The 20,341-nt window shown below is 45.9% G+C and overlaps 1 protein-coding gene across 1 annotated transcript; it reads left to right on the top strand.

Moving 5' to 3' along the window:
- Window positions 1–17,802: 17,802 nt before the first annotated feature.
- LOC117854134 (uncharacterized) lies at window positions 17,803–20,236 on the top strand. The gene is made up of 5 exons (XM_034736429.2): window positions 17,803–18,057; window positions 18,159–18,307; window positions 18,406–18,567; window positions 19,410–19,525; window positions 19,973–20,236. Exons 1-5 carry the CDS (start codon window positions 17,901–17,903, stop codon window positions 19,989–19,991), a joined length of 603 nt encoding a protein of 200 aa, XP_034592320.1. The 5' UTR covers window positions 17,803–17,900; the 3' UTR covers window positions 19,992–20,236.
- Window positions 20,237–20,341: the final 105 nt, after the last annotated feature.

Below are 20,341 nucleotides of genomic sequence, written 5' to 3'. Positions count from 1 at the left end.
TCGGCCACGACATTGGCCGAGCCCTCAGCTGCACCCATCCAAGTAGATGTTTTGTCGACCATTCAGGACATCGCCCCATAGGCAGCATCAGAAGCTGGGTTGGCGGCTGCATTTCTTCTGGTGGAGGTCATACAGGTAATCTCACTGCTCTAACTTCTTCAAGTGTATTGCCAATACTAAATTCGTCTCTTCTTATCAGGCTGCACAACTTACTTCAGAGCAAACTGCTCCTCAATCAGTCGATCCCTGAGCAGAAGTTGTACCACCAGCAAACCTTCCAATTGAGGTAAGGAACATGCTTTTCACTTAGTCTCCCTAATTTTTCAACTAAAATTGGCTGATTCTTGGCACAGGATACTCCAGACACATCGGTCGTCCCCTTTGAGAAACCATCGGCTGCACGATTTCTAGAGGTAGGAAGACCCAGATCCACATTTAGATCTAATATTCTTTTTATACTCACAAATACTTCCCCTTTCATTCTTCAGGAGGCTGGCCCAAGCACTTTACCAGCTATCACCAAAGAGCCGATTATTGTTGTATCTTCTTATTGTGGTGAACTACCGCCGCCGATTCCTGAGATGGGAGCAGCAATTCTGCCAACTCAGGTGGAGGAGATTCGTTTTAAAGAGGTAAGGGCCTCCTATCTCCACTAGCTGATTTCTTACTTCTGCCGGCTAAAACAGTTTTTTCCCCTTCTTTACAGGAACAGGATACGCCCAACAACAGCCTCTTCTCCTTCGCAGTTGTGGTCTCTGATGATGAGGAAGTTGCATCACGTCAGATAACCTAGGGCTCGATACAAGAAGAGATCCGCGCCAAGCTTCAAAACATGTAATTCCTTCTCCAAGACAACGTTGGCCGATTGGTGGAGGATGCTGAACCGATTCGGCGAATATTCAACAAAATCAAAGACCAAGTCCCAGCAGACGTAGAAGAAGCTCTCACGCTCGCAGCATACATTGAAGTCATGTAGATTCCAGTGTTTAGAGCCTTGCGACATATGGCCGATCGAGCTAAACTGGAGAAGGCATGTCAAGAAGAAGAATCTTACAAGCATCATGCGTAGGAGGTACACCAGCGGATCAGCATCCTCGAGACCTCTCGTCCGAGCATCATCAGTGCAATAGACCGGCTTAAGCGGCGCAGAGCAGAACTCACCAAAGAAATGGAGCAAGTTGTAAAAGGCATCGCTGCCAAAGAAAAGAAGCTTGAAGACCTCCCGACTGTCATCGCCGATTTGAAACAGGAAAGGAAGACCCTCACTCATGAGGCCATCCAACTTCATCGTAACATGCCAGAAATCCCCGGGTCGGCCGATGACAATAGGCGAGTACTGGATGCGGCAGATCAGGTTCACTACGGGCAATTGAAGCCATAAACACCCTCCTCGGATAGTTGTACTGAACTTAAATGACCTTTGAATATCTTGTATAGTATTGACGTTTCTATCTTGAATGTGAATCTGAACAGCTTTTTCCGCAGCCTTTTGACTCAATGATCACTTTCTTTAAAAGCCTTCTTTTACCAACCGTTGCCCATTGTCCTCTTGGTCTATAAATACAAGTCCTTCGCATCCTATCCAGAGGCATTCGCATAACACCCATTAGACTCGTCCCCGTAGACACTTCCAAGTCTCCAATCAGGCACCCGAATGGCTTCCTCCTCCTCCGTCAATCAGGTACGAAGTTAACTCTTTTACTCTTCGACTGATTCTTCTGTTAATCGATCGTCTATTATCCTTTCAGCCAAACTGGCTCAGCTTCGGTCTTGAACGAGCCATCGAGATTATGCACTCCAATGAGCCATTGACCCAGGCAGACAAAAATCTAATCCAAACTTACCACGAGGAACTCAGGGATCACCTTCCTGCGCATATCAAAAGAATTGTAGACAACATTGAGGCCAACACTTCTAGAAGGCCAACTCAGCAACCAACAGAAAGGAGTCACCAACTACCCACATCCAATTGCCCTCGAACATGACATGGCGGAAGTGGAGGAGAAGAAAACCCATCTTCTGATCGAATTAGGCCGGCTTCAGAGAGAGATTGACATGAATAAAGCCCGACTGAAACGTCGTTGAATCATTGTAATTTATGAGTGTGTTGGTACCTTTTATTCTAAGGGCCACTTGTACCTTGTCGGTCATGTATCCAGTTGAATAATAATCGGCTTATCCACACGAATCCTTTCTTGCCTCCTTCACCCTTAAGGCGATGCCCTTCGCATCGGGTATATGAACACGAGTCAATAGGCATCGGCCGTGAGAGCCCGATATGCCACATTATCGGCTAAGCGTCTACCCATATACTGGGGTAGTATCTTTTCAAATATCTTCCATTCAGAGCTCTTGTAAATTGTTCTCCCTCGAAGGTCTCCAGTATGTATGCATTTCTTGGGGCACATTGGCTAATCTTGTACGGCCCTTCCCAAGTAGGCGTCCACTTTCCATATTTGGGATCTTTAGATCCTATCGGCAGGACCAACTTCCAGACTAAGTCCCCTTGGGAAAACTGCTTGACCTTGACCTTCTTGTCATACCATCTGGCAACTCTTTTCTTATTTTCCTCAATACTAATCAAGGCCCTTAGCCATTGACTTGCCAAATCCTCCAACTCTCCTTTCATGAGAGTGGAATAGTCATCGGATGACAACTGATCCTAAAGCGACATACTCCTAGACCCAGTCTTCAACTCCCAAGGCAATACTGCTTCATGCCCATATACTAACTAGTAAGGGGACACCTTAGTGGCACCATGGCAAGCCATCCTATAGGCCCACAAGGACTCACTCAACTTCGTATGCCACCATCTTGGTTGTTCTTCGATCTTCCTCTTAATCAGTTTAATAACTCCTTTGTTGGACGATTCGGCCTCACCATTGGCCTGAGCGTAATACGGAGAAGAATTTAACAACTTAATCCCCATACCGGCAGTGAACTCCTCGAACTCTCCTGAGGTAAACATTGACCCCTGATCAGTCGTAATAGTCTAAGGAATACCAAACCAATAAATAATATGCTCCTTCACAAACTCAATCATGGCTTTTAAAGGAATTGCCTCAACCCATTTAGTGAAATAATCGGTAGCCACCAATATGAACTTATGCCCTTTGCTCGACGGTGGATATATCTGACAGATGAGGTCAATTCCCCAGCCTCTAAATAGCCACGGCTTTATTATTGGGTTCATAGCCGAAGCCGGAGCGCGTTGTACGTTGCCGAATTTTTGACAATCCTGACAGCCTTTATAATACTTAAAACAATCTTCAAGTATTGTCGACCAGTAATACCCATTGTTTATAATCATCCATTTCATCTTAAAGGCCGATTGATGGGCTCCACATACACCTTCATGAATCTCACCCATCAGTCTTTGCTTCCTCTACGCCGAGGCATTTGAGTAATATTCCATCAATCGTCTGATAAAATAGATCATCTTCGAGTAATACGTACTTTGTGGCTTGGAAGCGTATCCGCCGGTCGACTTTCTTTGATGGATCTTTCAGATAGTCGGCAATCTCTCTCCTCCAGTCGTCGGGTGCCAACTCTAGAGCCAAAGTGCCAAGAATCGGCTGATAACCAGAAGCGTGCTGGTCAAGTCTGTTGGCTTCTTCGTTGTAATCCCTGAGGATATGTTCAATAACTACGGTTTTGAACTCCTTTAGTAATTTGAGGCATTCTTCATAATAAATCCTTAGAATATCATCCTTACACTCACATTTCCCAATCAACTGATCGACGATAAGCATGGAATCCCCAAATATTTCCACCGCGTCAGCCTTGACCTCCCTCAACAGTTGGATGCCCTTTAAAATAGCCCGATACTCTACTTGATTATTAGTGGCGGAAGCCTCAATCGGTAGGGAGAAATCATAACTTGCCCCCCGAGGCGATATAAGGATGATGCCGATTCCTGATCCAGCCCCACACGAAGATCCATCAAAGTACAATGTCCACAGAGCTGGTTCAACGATAGTAATTTCTGGTCCAAAGTGCTAGGTTACGAAGTCGGCCATTACTTGACCCTTGATGGCTTTGGCCGATTCGTACCTCAAATCGAATTCTGAGAGGGCCAGAATCCAGTTTCCAATTCTTCCCTTCAAGATCGGCAGAGATAACATATACTTTACGACATCATCCTTACATACGACCACACGTTCCGCCGATAACAGGTAGTGCCTGAACTTGGTACAAGAGAAATACAAGCAAAGGCACAACCTTTCCACCAGAGAATACCTGGTTTTGTTGTCCAAGAGTCTTCTGCTAACGTAATAAATCACCCTTTCCTTTCCTTCAAACTCCTGGACCAGCGTCGAACTGATAGCTCGTGTATCAGCCGATAGGTACAATTTGAAAGGCTTGTTAGCCTGAGGAGGAACCAATACGGGAGGGGACACCAGGTATTGTTTGATGTCATCTAATGCTTTCTATTGTTCTTTACCCCCAAATAAATGCTTGGTCGGGCCTCAACTTCAATAATGGGCTGAAAGCTTGAATGCGTCCAGACAGGTTTGATATGAATCTCCGGATGAAGTTGATCTTGTCGATTAAGAACTGCAACTCAGTCATGTCTTGTGGGGCCACAACTTTGTTGATGGCGGTTATGATCTTCTGGTTGATCTCAATGCCGTGCTCGTGGACCATGAAATCTAGAAACTGACCAGCCGAGACGCCAAAAGCACACTTGTTAGGATTCACTTTAACCATGCTTCCTCGTGCACTCCAGCACTTTGCACAAATTGGCCAAATGCTGTTGATGTCCTTTTGACTTGACAACAACATCATCAATGTAAATTTCCACCAGAACACTGATAAGCTTGTGGAATATATAATTCATGGCCCTCTGATATGTAGCTCCAGCATTTTTCAAACCGAAAGTCATGACTACCCATTCAAACAAACTGAGATGACCCGGACACCTGAAGGCAGTTTTGGAGATGTCTTCTTCGGCCATTAATACTTGATTATATCTAGCATTACCGTCCATAAAGCTGATGACCTTGTGTCCCGCGGCATCATCTATCAAAACATCGATCGTCGGCATCGGGTATCCGTCCATTGGCATAGCTTGGTTAAGATTTCTGAAATCAATGCAAACACGTAGCTTTCCATTTTTCTTGTACACATCAACAATATTAGAGATCCAGTCAGCATACCGACATTGCCGAATGAACCCTGCTTCAATCAATCTTGTGATTTTGGCCTTTATATCAGGTAGAATTTTTGGATTACAACGTTGTGCAGGCTGCTGATATAGCCGATACCCTGGTTTTATGGGCAAATCAGTGTTCAACAATTGACCGGTCTAGACCAAGCATCTCATGATACTCCCAAGCAAAGCAACCTTTAAATTCTCTTAGCAAATCTACTAACTCACGGTTATACTCAGGATCTAATGTAGCACTAATATACGTCGGCCTTGTCTTGCTACCATCTCCAAGGTCTGCCATTTCTAACGAATCGGCCGACGTGAACCCGTGCCCAAGCTTCCCATCTTCTCAAACGAACTCATCCATTAAGATGATTCTTCTGAGCCGACTGCTTGGATCGGCTGTAGACCGAAGTCAGACACTTTCAAGAAATCGGTATCCCAGGTCATGCTAGATATGCATCTGACGTGTTCGTAACTCCATTGTTACGTGTCGGCTGTGGCAACGCTGTAAGAGGAATCGGCGGTGACTACTTCAATCGTGTCGCCGGTCCACTGGATGAGGCACTGGTGCATTGTAGATGGGATGCAGCAGTTTGCGTGGATCCAATCTCGCCCAAGCAGCATATTATAGGATCCTTTACCATTAATGATAAAGAAAATGGTAGGTAGGGTCTTACTGCTGATGGTGAGGTCAACACAAAGTGCCCCCTGAGTTGGAGATATGTTGACTTCAAAGTCCTTGAGCATCATGTTTGTCTTGATCAAGTCTTCTCCCCCCTTGCCAAGTTTCCAAAACATGGCATATGGCATGATGTTCACTACCGTGCCTCCATCTACCAACAGCTTGGTGATAGGTCTGCCGTCGACTTGTCCATTGAGGAATAGCACTTTGAGATGCTGGCATTTTTCATCTTCGGGTTTTTCAAAAGTGGCAGTCATTAGCTCCAAAGCCAACTGTGCCATCTGGTCTTCTATCTTTGTTGCGTTATCACGGTCAGCGGGAGCCATGAACTCCATTGGTAAGATGAACACCATGTTCACGTCGGCAGCTGAACCCTAGTCATCGTTTTCTTCATCGCCTTTTCTTCTGAGGTGCCAAACTTGAGATTTGACTCCTTTCTTATCCAATGCTTGCCTCTGTTCTTCCTCTTGTTGTTCCCATTGGTGCAAGAGCTGGACCCTTCTCTTCTAGGACTTGGTCAAACCATCCGAGCACCATTTGGGGTTCACTGGTTTACCCGGCGGCTTCATACGTTTCCAACTTGGTTCTTGGCCCAATGGATTTTCGTTGAAGACTCTTGTGTCGGCTATCTCTCCCAGCCGATTATACGCGCTATCTCTCCCCAGCTAATTATGCTCGTGTACTCTGCCCCCCAGCTGATCACGCACTGATATGCGCCTGTCGTCTCATTCGGGCCAGTTTCTATTGATCGGTTCCTGCCCTCGATCTTCGGAGCATAACCTCTTGAATGGGCGGCTGCTGTGGTATTGACCGTTGCACTCAGGACAGTTATCAGCCGACGGCAGTCTGAGATTGTTCTCCCAACTGTGGATGAAGAACAGACATCTCCAGTGGTCCTCGTGCTGGCGCATCATCTCTTCTCTGCGTCTTGTGTCTTCCTGTTGCCTTTGATAGTTGTTGAGTAGATCCCGAGACATGATAGGCCGATGGGGCCTTTCCAAGTTCTCATCCTCTGTTTCTATTTGGCCTTTTCCTTTAACATCACCGGCCGAGACCTAGTTCCTGGGGTCCACAGCCCCACTCCTTCTGGCCGATTCTGATATCAGCACCTTGGTTTGGAGTGCATTCTTTCCGCCGACGTCAACCATGTTGGCTGGGAAGGGATGCTGGTGAATCTTCATCGGTTTTGCTGGCTCTGTGGGGACCTCGAATTTAAGTCTCCCTTGCTCAAAGGCTGACTGTATTTGTTGATGTAAGTCTTTGCACTCATTGGTGTCGTGAGATGTGGCATTGTGCCACTTGCAGTACTTCATCTTCTTAAGTTGTTCAGCGGACGAGATTGTGTGATAGGGTGAGAGTTTGATCTATCCTGCCTGTAGCAGCAAGTTGAAGATCTTATCGGCCTTAGATGTATCGAAGCCGAACATTTCTGGTTCCTTTTTTCCAAACAGGCATGAGATTGGCTTTTTGCCTTTGACCCATTCTGCCAGGCCGATTTCTGCCTCCTCTTCTGAGTCAAATCCTCCCACGTACGCTACCTTTTTCTGAAAGTTTCTTCGTTAGTCAAAGGGGCGCGTCTCCTAACCGGACAGTCGGTGAACTATCTGGCTCAGACTCTCAAACTCTTGGGAAGCGTATTTTTCTTTGATGTGCGGCAGGAGCCCTTGGAAAGCGGTATAGGTAAGCTGACCATCAGTCAAAATCATACTGTAGCATTTGTTCCTGACCTCTCTGAACCTCTGTATATAGCTGGCCACCGACTCGACTCTTCTCTGCTTGAGGCTAGTTAGATCCAAAAGCTTCATCTTGTGGACCCCGCAAAGAAGTACTTGTGGAATTGTTTTTCCAAATCAGCCCAAGTGACGATAGAGTTAGGCGGTAGCATCGTAAACCATTAGAAGGTTGACCCAGATAGAGACGATGAAAACAACCGCACCCTCAGAGCGTCCTGTGTAGCAGCTTCTTCACACTTGATGATGAATATGTTGACGTGCTCGACTGTGGACGTGTCATCTTGGCTCGAAAATTTAGTGAAGTCGGGCACCTTATACTGATGAGGAAACGGCAATAGGTCATAGGTGGGTGGGTACGGCGTCCTGTACGTGTAGGTCTGCACCTTTGGCTTCAGTTCGAATTGATCTTGTCTTATATCAGCTATTCTTGCGGTCCAATCCACCTGTTGTTCCTGCTGCTGATGCGCAATCAGCTGAGCCATCGGCATATGCTGTTGAACTTGCAGCACCGTGATTGGGTGGAAGATTGGAGCGTGCTGTAGATCTTGCGACTAGACTGTCGGCTGAGGAGCCAATGGCTGCTGATGAGTAGGATCAACGTGTCATAGCGCATCTGTTGCCTTGTCATACAACACCATTGGCGCTGAAGTTCTGAGAAAATCTTGGGCGCCTGTCCCCCTGCCGATCTCCAGAGTAGCCTGTTGATATTGCGGGACTGTCGACCAAGAAGCTAATGGAAATAATGTCTGTACCGGAGATTTTGGGGCGTGAGCTCCTGGAGGCACCCCGTAACTAGTGGATGGGTCTAGATCGGCAGGTACTCCCGCCGTTCCCCACTGCACCGACGTCATCAACGGCGATTGTACGGAAGGGACAGGTGTAGGGTGAAACGGTACTTGCGATTGGAAATGTGGTGCACCGCTATAACTTAGGGGCAATGTGGTGTTGTACCCCCCCTCCCCCGCTCTGCATCTGCATCAGCTGAGGAGCCGATTGGAACTTGTTGGGTGCCGCCGAAAAGTTTCTGACCGGTGTGCTGATGGGAGGGGCGTAAGTTGGTCCTTGATACCCCAGCGCCACACCATTGGCCATGGAGCTAATGACGGCAATGTACATCGTGTAGGTCATCACCTTGGACTGATCAATCATAGCTTGATAAACAAACTGCTGGATCATCTCGGACATCCTCCCTGAGTCTTAGGTAATGGTGATCTGGCGAGGAGTCGGAAGGGCGGTCTTCTTGACGGGTTCCCCGCTTCTAGTACGACTATAGGATTGCAGGCATGTCTTCTTGAACTCTTCCATAGCCTTTGCCATCTCATCCCTCTGGTCGTCCTTGAGATCTACCTTGGTGACTTCAATGACGTTGTCTTCCAAGATTTCAGCAGCTCTTGACATATTGGATCTTGCTTCGGTCCCACTGGGCGTGCCAAAAGTGTGTTGATGCTAAAAAATCGGAGATGGTTCCGGCTCCTGCATCGGACACACGACCCGGGAGAATCTGTTTATCTCCTGTTCAGGTTATTGCCTTGGTGCAGTTCGCGCGGCGTGCCAGTCAATCTGACCTGTTAATTGACAAGGAAGAAAAGATATCAAATTCCAAAGATTCGATCGGCTGAAGATCCGATCTATTCCAAAAGATGTATCAGCAAATCGGTCGATTTAGTGTAAGGTTGACCGGCTATGAAATAGCCAATAACCACGTGGCAATTGTAAAAGAAACTACTGGAGTAACCTAAATAATGCTATAGAGACAACACTTGGAACAGATCTAATCAATTGTGTGATGATAAACAAAATATTGATATAGTCGACAGTTCATGTCTCAAGCTAGATAACTGGTGATAAAAATTAAAATAACAGGTAAAACCTATAATTCTAGTAAATATTGATAACTGGTGAATAAATCTAAACGAAACAATAGCGATGCGCCCGAAGTTAAAGCTAAGATATTACTCGATACGCGGAACTTACAAATTGGCCGAAGGTCATGTTGATGCACCCCTGCCAACTCGCACGAACTCGTGAAAAGAAAAAGAATTTGGCGAAGTCACCGACTTCAAAGTAAAGTTACATGAAAAAGTAGATTTGTATTCATGATTGTTGTGTTCCTTTACAAGCCTTACGAGGAATCTATTTATACCCTGCTTCAACTGATTCCCTAACTGACTATGATTTTATCTCTAATTCAAAATAATAATTATTTACACATGGATACAACTCGCATGAGAATCGAGCACTAATCAATCCTTTGTGGGCCAACTCTATCTTCATTTTGCTACCGTCTTGGCCCATTTAAGCCCATATCGGCCGAGCTGCTCTGGCTTCCAATCGGCCAGTCCTCATTGACTTCTTCAGCTAATCGGCCGAAACACTATAGCTCTATTGGCCGATTCCCCAGCCACAGCTTCTTGCTTATCTGCATCGGCCACTTTTCTCTCCTTGACGCCAACCCTAACACGTGTCAAAAACCGGCGTCAACAGTATCATATTGCACCTTGTACACTTTGCACTAGATGAGCTTCTTCTATATATTCTTAGCATTTCCTTATGCTATTTGTGAGCTAGTGCATTGGTTGATGATTGTGTAGCAATGTGCAGTTATGCTCTTGATGATATTGTCTTATAAGCATGATGAGATAACTATTTTTGAATCCAATACTATTTCTAAGCTATAAACTTGACTTTCTTATCGCCCATGAGTAGTTGCTTGGTTATGCATTGTTCTAGCTTGAATGCTAGTTCCATTTAGCTTTTGCTTGGAATTCATATTCTTTTCAATTGGATCAAAGATCTAAGTATCATTGCAAATGTTTAGCCCATGATACATTCCTTGGGGAAGCATGGCTTCTTTGTGCCGCAAAGGCACTTCATGTACCTTGTTTTATGTGAATGATGAAAAGAAAAATTTAGTAATTCACCAAGGTTTTGTGCTTAATGTTAATATTCTTGCTTGCTTAGTTGTTACAAGATGTCTACCAAAAGAATTAGGCACCTGGTTTCAACAAGCTTTCACATGACTTGTGATGCATATGTGGGTGTTTGCAATGATCTCTTATTGAGAATGTATCTTCCTTGTATGAGCTCTGATGGCCTAGTTTACTTCTTGCTTGAGTGAGTCATGACTAGGTGCTTGCTCATGTGGTGATACTTTTATAAACTACAAAACTTGACAACTTGCTTCGTCTTTTGCTTTTATCATAATATCCTCTTGATGGCAATGCAATTGCTCTTTATGACCTACCTACTTGTGCATTATCTCACTTGTAGCCTTTGTAAATGCTTTGTGTTGTATTTGAGAAGCTTGGTAGGTTGTACACCCATGGCATGCATTTTATGCTCCCATGCAAATCTTGATGTTTGCATTAAGGGGGAGTCTTGCATTTAATGAGGAGTTTTGCGGGGAGCATGCATTCTTTTGCTCTTGTACATGCATTTCATTGTGGCATATTTTCAAGGGGAGTGCATGTGTTTAGGGAAAGCTTGTGAATTTTGTGCTCTCTTTTGCTCTTTTGCCGGTTGTGTTGAGCTTTTACCTCTTCTCAAGGAACCGACGTTTGGTTTGAGCTTTCAATCTTCACATGATTGGTGTTGAACCCTTTTCTACCTCTTCTTAAGAGATCATGTGTTTTCGATCTTCACATGATTGGTGTTGAACCCTTTCTGCCTCTTCTTGAGGGATCATGTGTTTTTGTCTCGGTTGTGGCGAGCTGTTGCCTAAGTCTCTGAGGACCGAGACTTTCCAGGTTGATTTGGCCTTTGTGATGCTTCTCATGCCGAGTAACTTTGATCTTTGCCTTTATGTGATTTTTGATCAATTGGATGAGAGTTTTACCTAATTGGAGTCACAACTTGGCTTTTATGGTTCTTCTCATCTCTAGTGACTTTGATCTCGATTTTTACTTAGCATTCGATCACTTGTATGAGATTTTCGACTTTTGCCTTTCAAACCATTTCTTTGTGCTTGAATGTTGTCAACACACTCATCAAAGGGGAGATTGAGAAATCAAGTTGATATGAACCTTGATTTGATTGTGATGAGTGTTTGACAATTTTTGAAATGGCTTTGACGGTTTTTGGGATGCATGAAGCTCTTGTGTCTTTTTCTTGACTTTTCGGTTGTGTTAAGTCTTTGCCCTTTTCTTTGTGAACCGAGAGTCTTTTGTTTGGAGCTTGCATAATCCCTTCTCATTTCAAATGGTCTTGTGTTTGCTTCTACTTGGATTTTGGGCACTTAAATGAGTTCTCTTGTGCCTTCAAATCATCTTTTGTCAATGCACTTATCAAGGGGAAGATTGAGAGACCAAGTTGACATGTGCCTTGGTCTATTTGTGATAAGTGATTGACTAAATGATTTGAGGCTTTTCCGGTTGAGTCAATATTTCATATGTGCTTGATTGTGCTAACGGCTAACCAGAGGTGTTGTGTTGAGTGCGTTGTGTTGTTGTGTGTGTTGTAGAACATATCTTGTGTGTTGTGTCTCTTGGCTTGTGATGTGCAGGTGTAGGATGTGACATGGCGGTTGATGGCATGAGGTGAAGGTCAAGCGAAAGGTTCATGCCAATGTACTAGGGCTGTGAAGGGTGGACACAAGTAGGCTTGGACTGAGGGACCCAAGGAATCCAAGCAGAGTCATGGGCGATCCACACGGTGCACAGAAGAGTAAGAGTACACGAATAGTGATGAAGACGGCGTCGGCCGAGTCAAGCAGGATGGAGGCAAGACGAGTAGGCGGCCAGGAGCTGGGAGCCAAGAGCAAAAGACTTGGAGGCATCGAAGGTTTGGCGGAGGCCGGACATGCGTCGACATCGGTGAGTCACGTCGTGCGCGGCGTGCAAGAGGGTTTAACCGGCTTGACCTCAAAACCGAGGACGAGTCACGCCTGCGGGGTGTGCAAGAGGGTTTGACTGGTTTGGCCTCAAAACTAGGGATGAGTCACGCCTACGGGGTGTGCATGAGGGTTTGACAGGTTTGACCTCAAAACCGGGGGACGAGTTCAGTGCGGCTGGACGGCGTCGAGTTGGAGGATGCATGGCACCATCGTGAAGCTTGCGTCAAGGCGAAGCGAAGTCGTGAAGGCACTGGGTCTGTCCGATGTACGAGGAAAAATTTTGACAATTTTACCCCTGGGGTATTTCAATTGTGTGCTTTATGTAAGGGCATTCTGATCATTTTTCGGATGCCTATATATATGTGCAGAGGGCTGTTGGACAGCCACATCTCATTGGTGGTGGGCTTCTCATTTGTTTGTGAGAGCCTTTGGGTGTGTGTGAGAGAGAGGAGGGATCTTTGATTTGATCTTTTTACCATCTTAGCTTTGTTTATGCCTAAGAGTGGCTTGTAATCGAACATGGTGCAGTAATCTAAGGATCAATTTCGTGCTCAATTGCTTCTCCTTTCCTAGATCTATGTTTTATCTTTTTCAGTATTTTCGGAGCTATTTTTGGGGATTTTTCATTCTTCGTGTTTGAGCCCAAATCCCATGAGGTTTGTTATGGGAAATTGTTGCTAGGACCCTTGTGAGCATCTTTGATGTGATCCTCCCCCCCCCCCAAATCCCCCACGAATTCGGCTTGAATTTGAAAATTTCCCAAAACTCTCTCTCTTTTGTGTTCTTGACTATATTCCATGAAATCCATAGTGAAGTCTTGATCTTTTTGAGGGGATCTTTTGGGCAAGGACTCGTTAGGCTATTGCGGAGCTATGGTTAAAATTTTGTGAATTTTGGAGGTCATTAGATTGAATTTTGAAGCATTGACTTAAACTTTTCGGGTTGTTTTTTTGAGCTGTAGGAAGTTCTGACGGGATGAAAATTCCGACACCGAACCGGAAGTTTTGATGATTTATTTTTGAAAGCTTGAGAGTCCTTTTACGGCAGTTTCTCAATACATCCAATAGCTGCCGGAAGTTCCGATACAGGATCGAAAGTTCCAACAAAACCGCTGAGGACCTCTTGTCGGAGCTTTCCAGACAGTTTTGATCCTATTTTTGGAAGTTTCGATAAGAGGTCGGAAGTTCCGATACCTGGAAGGTGTTTTGAGATTGGTTTTGCCTTAATCTTTTGTGTTTTCTTCCGTGTTGCTTCCGAGCCCTCCTGGCATCGTTCCTAAGGTTAGTAGGTCCAGTGTGACTACATGATCTTGATAATAACTAGAAGAGAGGGTTGAAGGTTACTTTGGGAATTAGGCCGAGTTTCTTGGAGATATTTTTGAATTGGCTCCCATTCACCCCCCCCCCCCCCTTCTGATCGCCTGTTTCGGTCCTTTACTACCTCGAACCATTTGAGGATTGTAGGTGTTGCTGGTTCAATGGACATAATCTCTCAGAGGGCGAGCTTCTGGGACCGCCTAGTAGCAGTAACCGGTGTGTCGCCAAAGATGACGTTGATGGTGTTGGAAGGGTTCTAGAATTTGTTGTTGTTGCCATCATCTTCATCTTCCTTGGCCTTGCCCTTGTCCTTAGTTCCAGAAGGTTCTAACAGATCTTTCATAACTCTGCGTAGACTGTAGCAATCCATCATAGAGTGCTTATGATACGGGTGCCATGGGCACTGCTTCTTCAGGAGCTCGCTGAACAGAGACCTGTCTTGATTCCTGTCGCCTTTCTTGGATGACTGAGACATTGCCGCGATAGTATTGTCTGGCTTCCTCTTGCGATTCTGATCTCCCAAGTAGTTATTTCGGTTGTCATTGTTGGTGCGATCGTTACGGTTTTTGTCATTGCACTGGCCATTACTCTGATTGTTGTTGTTCTGACCCTTGTTGCGACTAGACTCGAACCTCTGGATCTCCTTATCTTCTTTGTCTGCCCACTCCTGTATCATGATCTTAAGAGATTTGATGTCTTTGGGGCATCTCCTTCCAAAATCCTAGAACATCTAGCGGTCGTAAAGACTGTTCTGGAAGCAATATATGGTGTCGCACTCTGTGATGTCCATGATTGTGGCCTTCTTGTCGAAGAAATGACGTAGGTAACTGCGCAGGGTCTCGCCTTGTTATTGTTTGACTTGAGACAAGTCGATCCTATTGTTAGGACGCTGCATTGCCCCTGCGAAGTTGTTGATGAACGCCACCTTGAGATCTTTCCACGTGTCGATGGAGTTCTTGTCTAGTGACTCGAGCCACATGAGTGGCGCTGCCTCCATGCAGATAGGGAAGTAGATGACCTTGGTGCCGTTGTTTCCTCTTGCCACCTGGACTGACAGTGAGTAACACCACAGCTATTGGACTAGGTCCTGCTTGCCATCGTACTTGGTGGTACCCGGAGGTTTGAATTTATCGAGTAGAATTGTCCTCCTTACTCATCTTGAGAAGGCAGGAAACCCGTCGGAATCCTCTTCTTGGTACTCGACTTCTTGCTCACGCTCGCAGCGGCGTCCGTCAATGATTGTACGGGCATCGCGGCTGGCGTTGATCTTGTGACGGAGATCTTGTACTGGGCGTTCAGTCTCTGGGTTGGGCCCACAGTAGCCACGGCCTCCCAAGAGTTCCGCCCGACTAACCTCTGCTCCGGCTTGACTTGGTCTAGCACCTCCAATTTGACTTGGTCTAGATTGAGTGCGCTTATGGCTACTGCCATGCTGGGATGAGGTGTGTGGAACTGAATGTATCGGGTTTTGTTGATCGAGTTGCTCGTACGCGCGCTCCGCCAGCTCAGCCAGTTGCCTAGTATACTTGTTTTGTGGCATTGCTCGAGTAATGAGATCGATGGATGCGATGGTGGCAAGAGAAGTACAATATTGACGCGATTGAACTGTTTCAAACGCGTGATCCAAGTTCACGATTGGGACGGAGGAAGAGGATTGCATCGCTCTCCTGAAGTCACTATTTGCATCTCTTGTCTTTATATTTATATTGTTTGGCCCCTTACTTTGGGGGATGGTTTCCTACCCCAACATCTAGGTAGAGTTGACTCAAAGTCATAGAAAGTGCTTAGGAACATGTCCATCTTTCATCTATTACCATGGATTTCTCATGTGTGCATTATAGAACATTGCTCCTATCATTTCATTTGGTTTACTCCCACTCGTGCCTCGCTGCTATTTTCATTAGTGGATTCATAATGTTAGTTATCAATGCTTTTTAGCCTTGGACACCTAAGGATGCCATTAGCCCTGTTTGGAACATGAGGCGCTAGCTGCTTTTCTAAAAATCGGTATATCCATATGCTTTTCGTCCAACGATGTTAGAGGGACGTGTGGTGGACACAGATCATCCAGCGGGCTTTTCTCGCATTTCTCCGTGAGAAGAAACGTCAGCACGGTCCCAAACAGGACCGATGTTTTGTGTGCCTTCGCCCTATCTAGGTCCACCACGGATAAAAAGGTTTGCAGAGGATAGCCTCTTATTAGCAAATTAAACTAGTTAAACCACAATACTAGGTAATTTTGACCAAACGTGGTTACCAAGGCAATTCACTTTTTCAACGATGAAATGACCAAAATACTCTTACAAAGCTACTCCCTCTGTCCCAAGTTGTAGATCATTTTAGCATTTCTAAGTTTATAGATTTTACTACTAATCTGGACATAAGTGTATATCTAGATGCATAGTGAAATTTATGAATTTAACCAAAACGATCTATAATTTGGGACGGAGGACATTCATGCAATATTTGCGTAAAGGGCAAAATAGAAAAGTGTTTTCGGGGAAACATGGAGTGCCACATATTTTGAAACAAATAAAGTGATCAAAAGTGACAAGTATTTGGAAATGGAGGTTGGTATCGTATTAGCGCCTATCAGTTCGTACTGTTGCGAGTGGGAGAGGGAGACTAGTCCTTTGCTTCGTTTTAACGTTTGTGCTTCGGAAGGATCGATGTTGGGAGATGAGCGTAAACCTCCCCGAGCGCACTCGCGCATAAATTTTGTGTTGCACTAGCAATGGGCAGCGCCAGCGGTCTGCAACGAAGTGGATCTGAAAATGTTAAGCAACCGTAAGCACCCGTGGTGCCCCTTCACGTAGCAACGAACCCCGGCAGATCTCTTCGCGTTCCCGTCCCGGTGCACACGGCGCCGGTGCACGTACGCACGCGCCCACAACCGCCGCGTCGGCCATCACGTCCACGTCCACTCCCACTCTATCTCCCGTCTATTTATCACCGACGATCACTCTCGCCGTCGCCTGCACTACCACTATCCAGTTCGCCCTTTCGTCTTGCCAGTTGCCGTGCACAAGATCGGAGCGAGATCGCGTTCCCGTACCATGGCTCCGGCGAACGAGGCATCCCCGCGATCGTCGTCGCCGTTGCTCCTAATGGGGCTCTCGCCGGACGCGCCCGCGGAGGACATCGCTTACGTGCTCGGCGACGTGCGGCGGGCGCAGTCCCGGGTCGAGTCCAAGCGCGCCGCGCTGCAGGAGCAGATCGCCGCCGCGTCGTCCCGTCGCGGCAACAAGCGGCGCGCCCCTCCACGGAGGGCGCAGCTGCCGGCCGCCAACGACGCGCCGCTTCTTCCTGCTGCGGCTGACGATCCCGGCGCGTGCGGGTACACCAGGAAGGGTGGCGCCGGCGCCGTCCGTAGGAGGCTGCGGGCCGCGGCCGCCGACGTCAAGAAGGAGCGGAAGCGCCTGGAGGCCGTCCGCGGCGATCTGGAGGAGGCGCTCGTGGACGCCAGGGAGATGCTCGCCCTCCATGGGGGAGGAACCGCCTAGGCCTCTCGCGCGCCCGCGGGAACTACTAAGTTCATTCGTTCTTGGTTCTTGTACTGTTCCGTACTTCCCGTTCGGTCTTCACTTGGTTCTTCCACTGCCTTTTGTTGCTGCTGCTTCGTGGGCAGCAGAATGAAATTGAAGGAGTTTGTTGTTGGGGAGATTGCTTCCTTTTCACCACTGACTTGGCACCTTGATTCCCTTTCATTACTTCGAATCCCATTGTTGCCGCTCGCAGCTCTCTCACTGACACTGATGACAGTGAGATGTATGTCAAAATTCTACCCGGTGGTGAAGGCGGAATGAGGTTACAATGGTCCAGTGATGATATAGAAAACAGACATGTGCACGAAGTTTAAGTTTGTAGCAATTGTGCATTTGTGAATCTGATACGGCGGCGTCTGTGTATCCCATACAAACGTGTCCGCCTTTACAATAGCTTCCTCTGGCTCTATGACAGAAATTCTATATTACTTGGAGCTAAGAATTTTGGGCTGCTAAACATTTTTGAGCATCAGTTGGGCCGCTAAAAGGCCTCACTGTTTGATTACGCTTTCTTGAAAGCCCATCATCACACCTTAGGCGCCTTCTTCCATCACTCTCCTCCTCGGCGGCGCCGCAATAAACCCCAGCAAGAGACCCCACCCCGCCTCGCCACCGGCGGCTCACCGGAGACGGCACCCATGGCCTCCCGCCGGGCGCTCCACCTCCTCACGGCCAACCGCGGGATCTCCTCGACCCCGCACCTCGCCTCCCTCGGCTGGTTCGACAAGATCAAGTCCACCTTCACCGGCAAGAAGCCCGACGCGGCCTCCGAGGCGGACTCCTTCACCCTCATCAGTAAGTCGCCGATGAACCCGGCCGCTGCTTCGAATCCTCTCCTTATAGCTAATAGCGAAGCCGCGGCTTGAACGGCCTCTGGGATTGGGTCTGATTTACAGAGTTCGCGGACACCATGGAGACGGCGAGGAAGATGGGGGCGTTCAAGAACTTCGTCGCCGGGCGGGCCAGCGAGGCCACCGTCGTCAACGCCTTCGAGAAGCACTCCGCCGTGCTGCGCTACCTCGGTGCCATCGACCCCACTGGCGAGGTACACACTGATTTGATGTTTCTTTTTTTGGATAGAGGGCCTGGCATTTGGGTTGGAGATTAATTGATTGTCTACTCTGTAATTTTTTTTTTCTTCAGAAACTCCAAAACAGTGACAAGATCAACGCGACCAAGCACTGCAACTGCACGATTGCTGATGTGGAGCACATACTGGCCAAGTATACATGGGCTAAAGAGGCTCAGAAGAAGATGACAAAGCTCAAGGAAGAAGGAAAGGCACTGCCGAAGACATTTAATGAGGTAAAATTATAAGACAAACTGAAAAACTGACAAGGACATGGAGCTATGTGTGTTATTAAGCTTGTGTGGGATGTTTATGCAGCTTTGTGTGTTATTAAGCTTGTGAGGAATGGCTGCAAAATACACTCTTGAGGGGTATTGGGGATTGTTACTTTGTTTAATTTGATTTATAGTCTATTATTCTACAATGCATTGAAGAGGAACGAATGGATATTATAGACAATTGAGGCAAACAAATAAAAACATACAAGCGAGTGAGGAGATGAAAAGAACAGAATATACCAGTAAAGTGCATATTTTGAGTAATGTAAACTTGTAGCCACATTTAGCTGGATAAAGGACATTATATCATACCGAAAGTGAGGTGTGTTGTTACAGATATATAGACAAGGAAATGCAGTAGCCGGTTTTTTCCATATTAGCTTGAAATTATTCATCATTAAACATCTTAATTGGTATGCCAAGGTGAAAACATAATAATTCAGTAGCAGCAGGCTGGTTATGCTTCTGGTACCTTTTTCTCTTTTTTTATCAGCTTTTGTGTGGTCATGTTTGGTATGTCTGACTTATGATCTTGCTCCATTCACAAATGCTATTCTTAGTGTCCTCCTTTCATCATAAACAACTTTCTGGATTATATTTGAGGAATTCTGTAAAGCACTCTGTGTAACTCAGTTGGGCTGCAAAAAGTGTTGGGTGCGATTAGATTAGATTCTAATTTTCTTCTTCTATTAACATCATATTCCGATCGCCTTGATTACCTCGCATGAATAGATATTTCATTTAGGTTTTTTGCATTGTGGTGAATCATTTGATATTTCTAACCATACTTTTGCTTGTAGATCCAAAATCTAATGGGTTCTACACCAATGGATGTCGGCCAATCTAATCTGGCAAAGAGTGGTCAGATAAGTAGGAATGCTCTCTGCCCATGTGGTTCTAAGAAACGATATAAAAGGTTCGATACTTCAAGAACTAGTTGTCTAGTTCCATTACTAAACTGCCATGCTGCTCTTCGATTGATGACCTTTCCGATTGCTATGATTCACATAAGCCATAATGCCTGCAATACGGTTACTCGTAGAACATAATCCGCACATTGTATAATTGTTCTGCTATATACATTGTATAGCATTGTAGTATTATATACAGTGGAATTTGACTAAATAGTAGATTTTGGATTGACTAAATAGTAGATTTTGGATTGACTAAATAGTAGATTTTGGGAAAAGGGTAACTTTTACCAGCATTAGTTTTGTATGTCTACGGATTCTTGCTGGCTGATTTTAGGTAGATATTATTTCATATGTATTGTATAGAGGGTTTGGCAACTATAATAGTATAATCTAGTTTATTTCCCTTGTATTATTATAACAATTTGTTCTTTTCTGCCTCAAATGTGAAGGTGCTGTGGAGCTTCATGAGGTGAACAACCATGCTACTTCGTGGGCAGAATGTAAAGGAGTTTGTTGTTCTGGAAATTTCTTCCTTCTCACCACTGATTTGGCACCTTGATTCCTTTTCGTTACTTAGAATCTCATTCTTGCCACTGGAAGCTCTCACTAAGATACTGAGATGTATGTCAAAATTCTACCTGGTGGTGAAAACGGAATGAGGTTACAGTACTCCACGGATGAAATACAAAATAGACATGTGCACGGCGTCCTAATTTGTGCTTGAAATGGAGCTTTTACTGGTTGGAGTAGTTGTGATTTTTGTGAATTTAATAGTGCGGCGTCTGTGGGTGCATGTATTTCGCTGTCTTTGCAACAGC

The sequence above is a fragment of the Setaria viridis genome, chromosome 4 (assembly GCF_005286985.2).
Source record: "Setaria viridis chromosome 4, Setaria_viridis_v4.0, whole genome shotgun sequence".
Taxonomy (NCBI): domain Eukaryota; kingdom Viridiplantae; phylum Streptophyta; class Magnoliopsida; order Poales; family Poaceae; genus Setaria; species Setaria viridis.
Note: the sequence above shows the minus strand (reverse complement) of the source record. Positions and strands in the feature narration are given on the sequence as shown.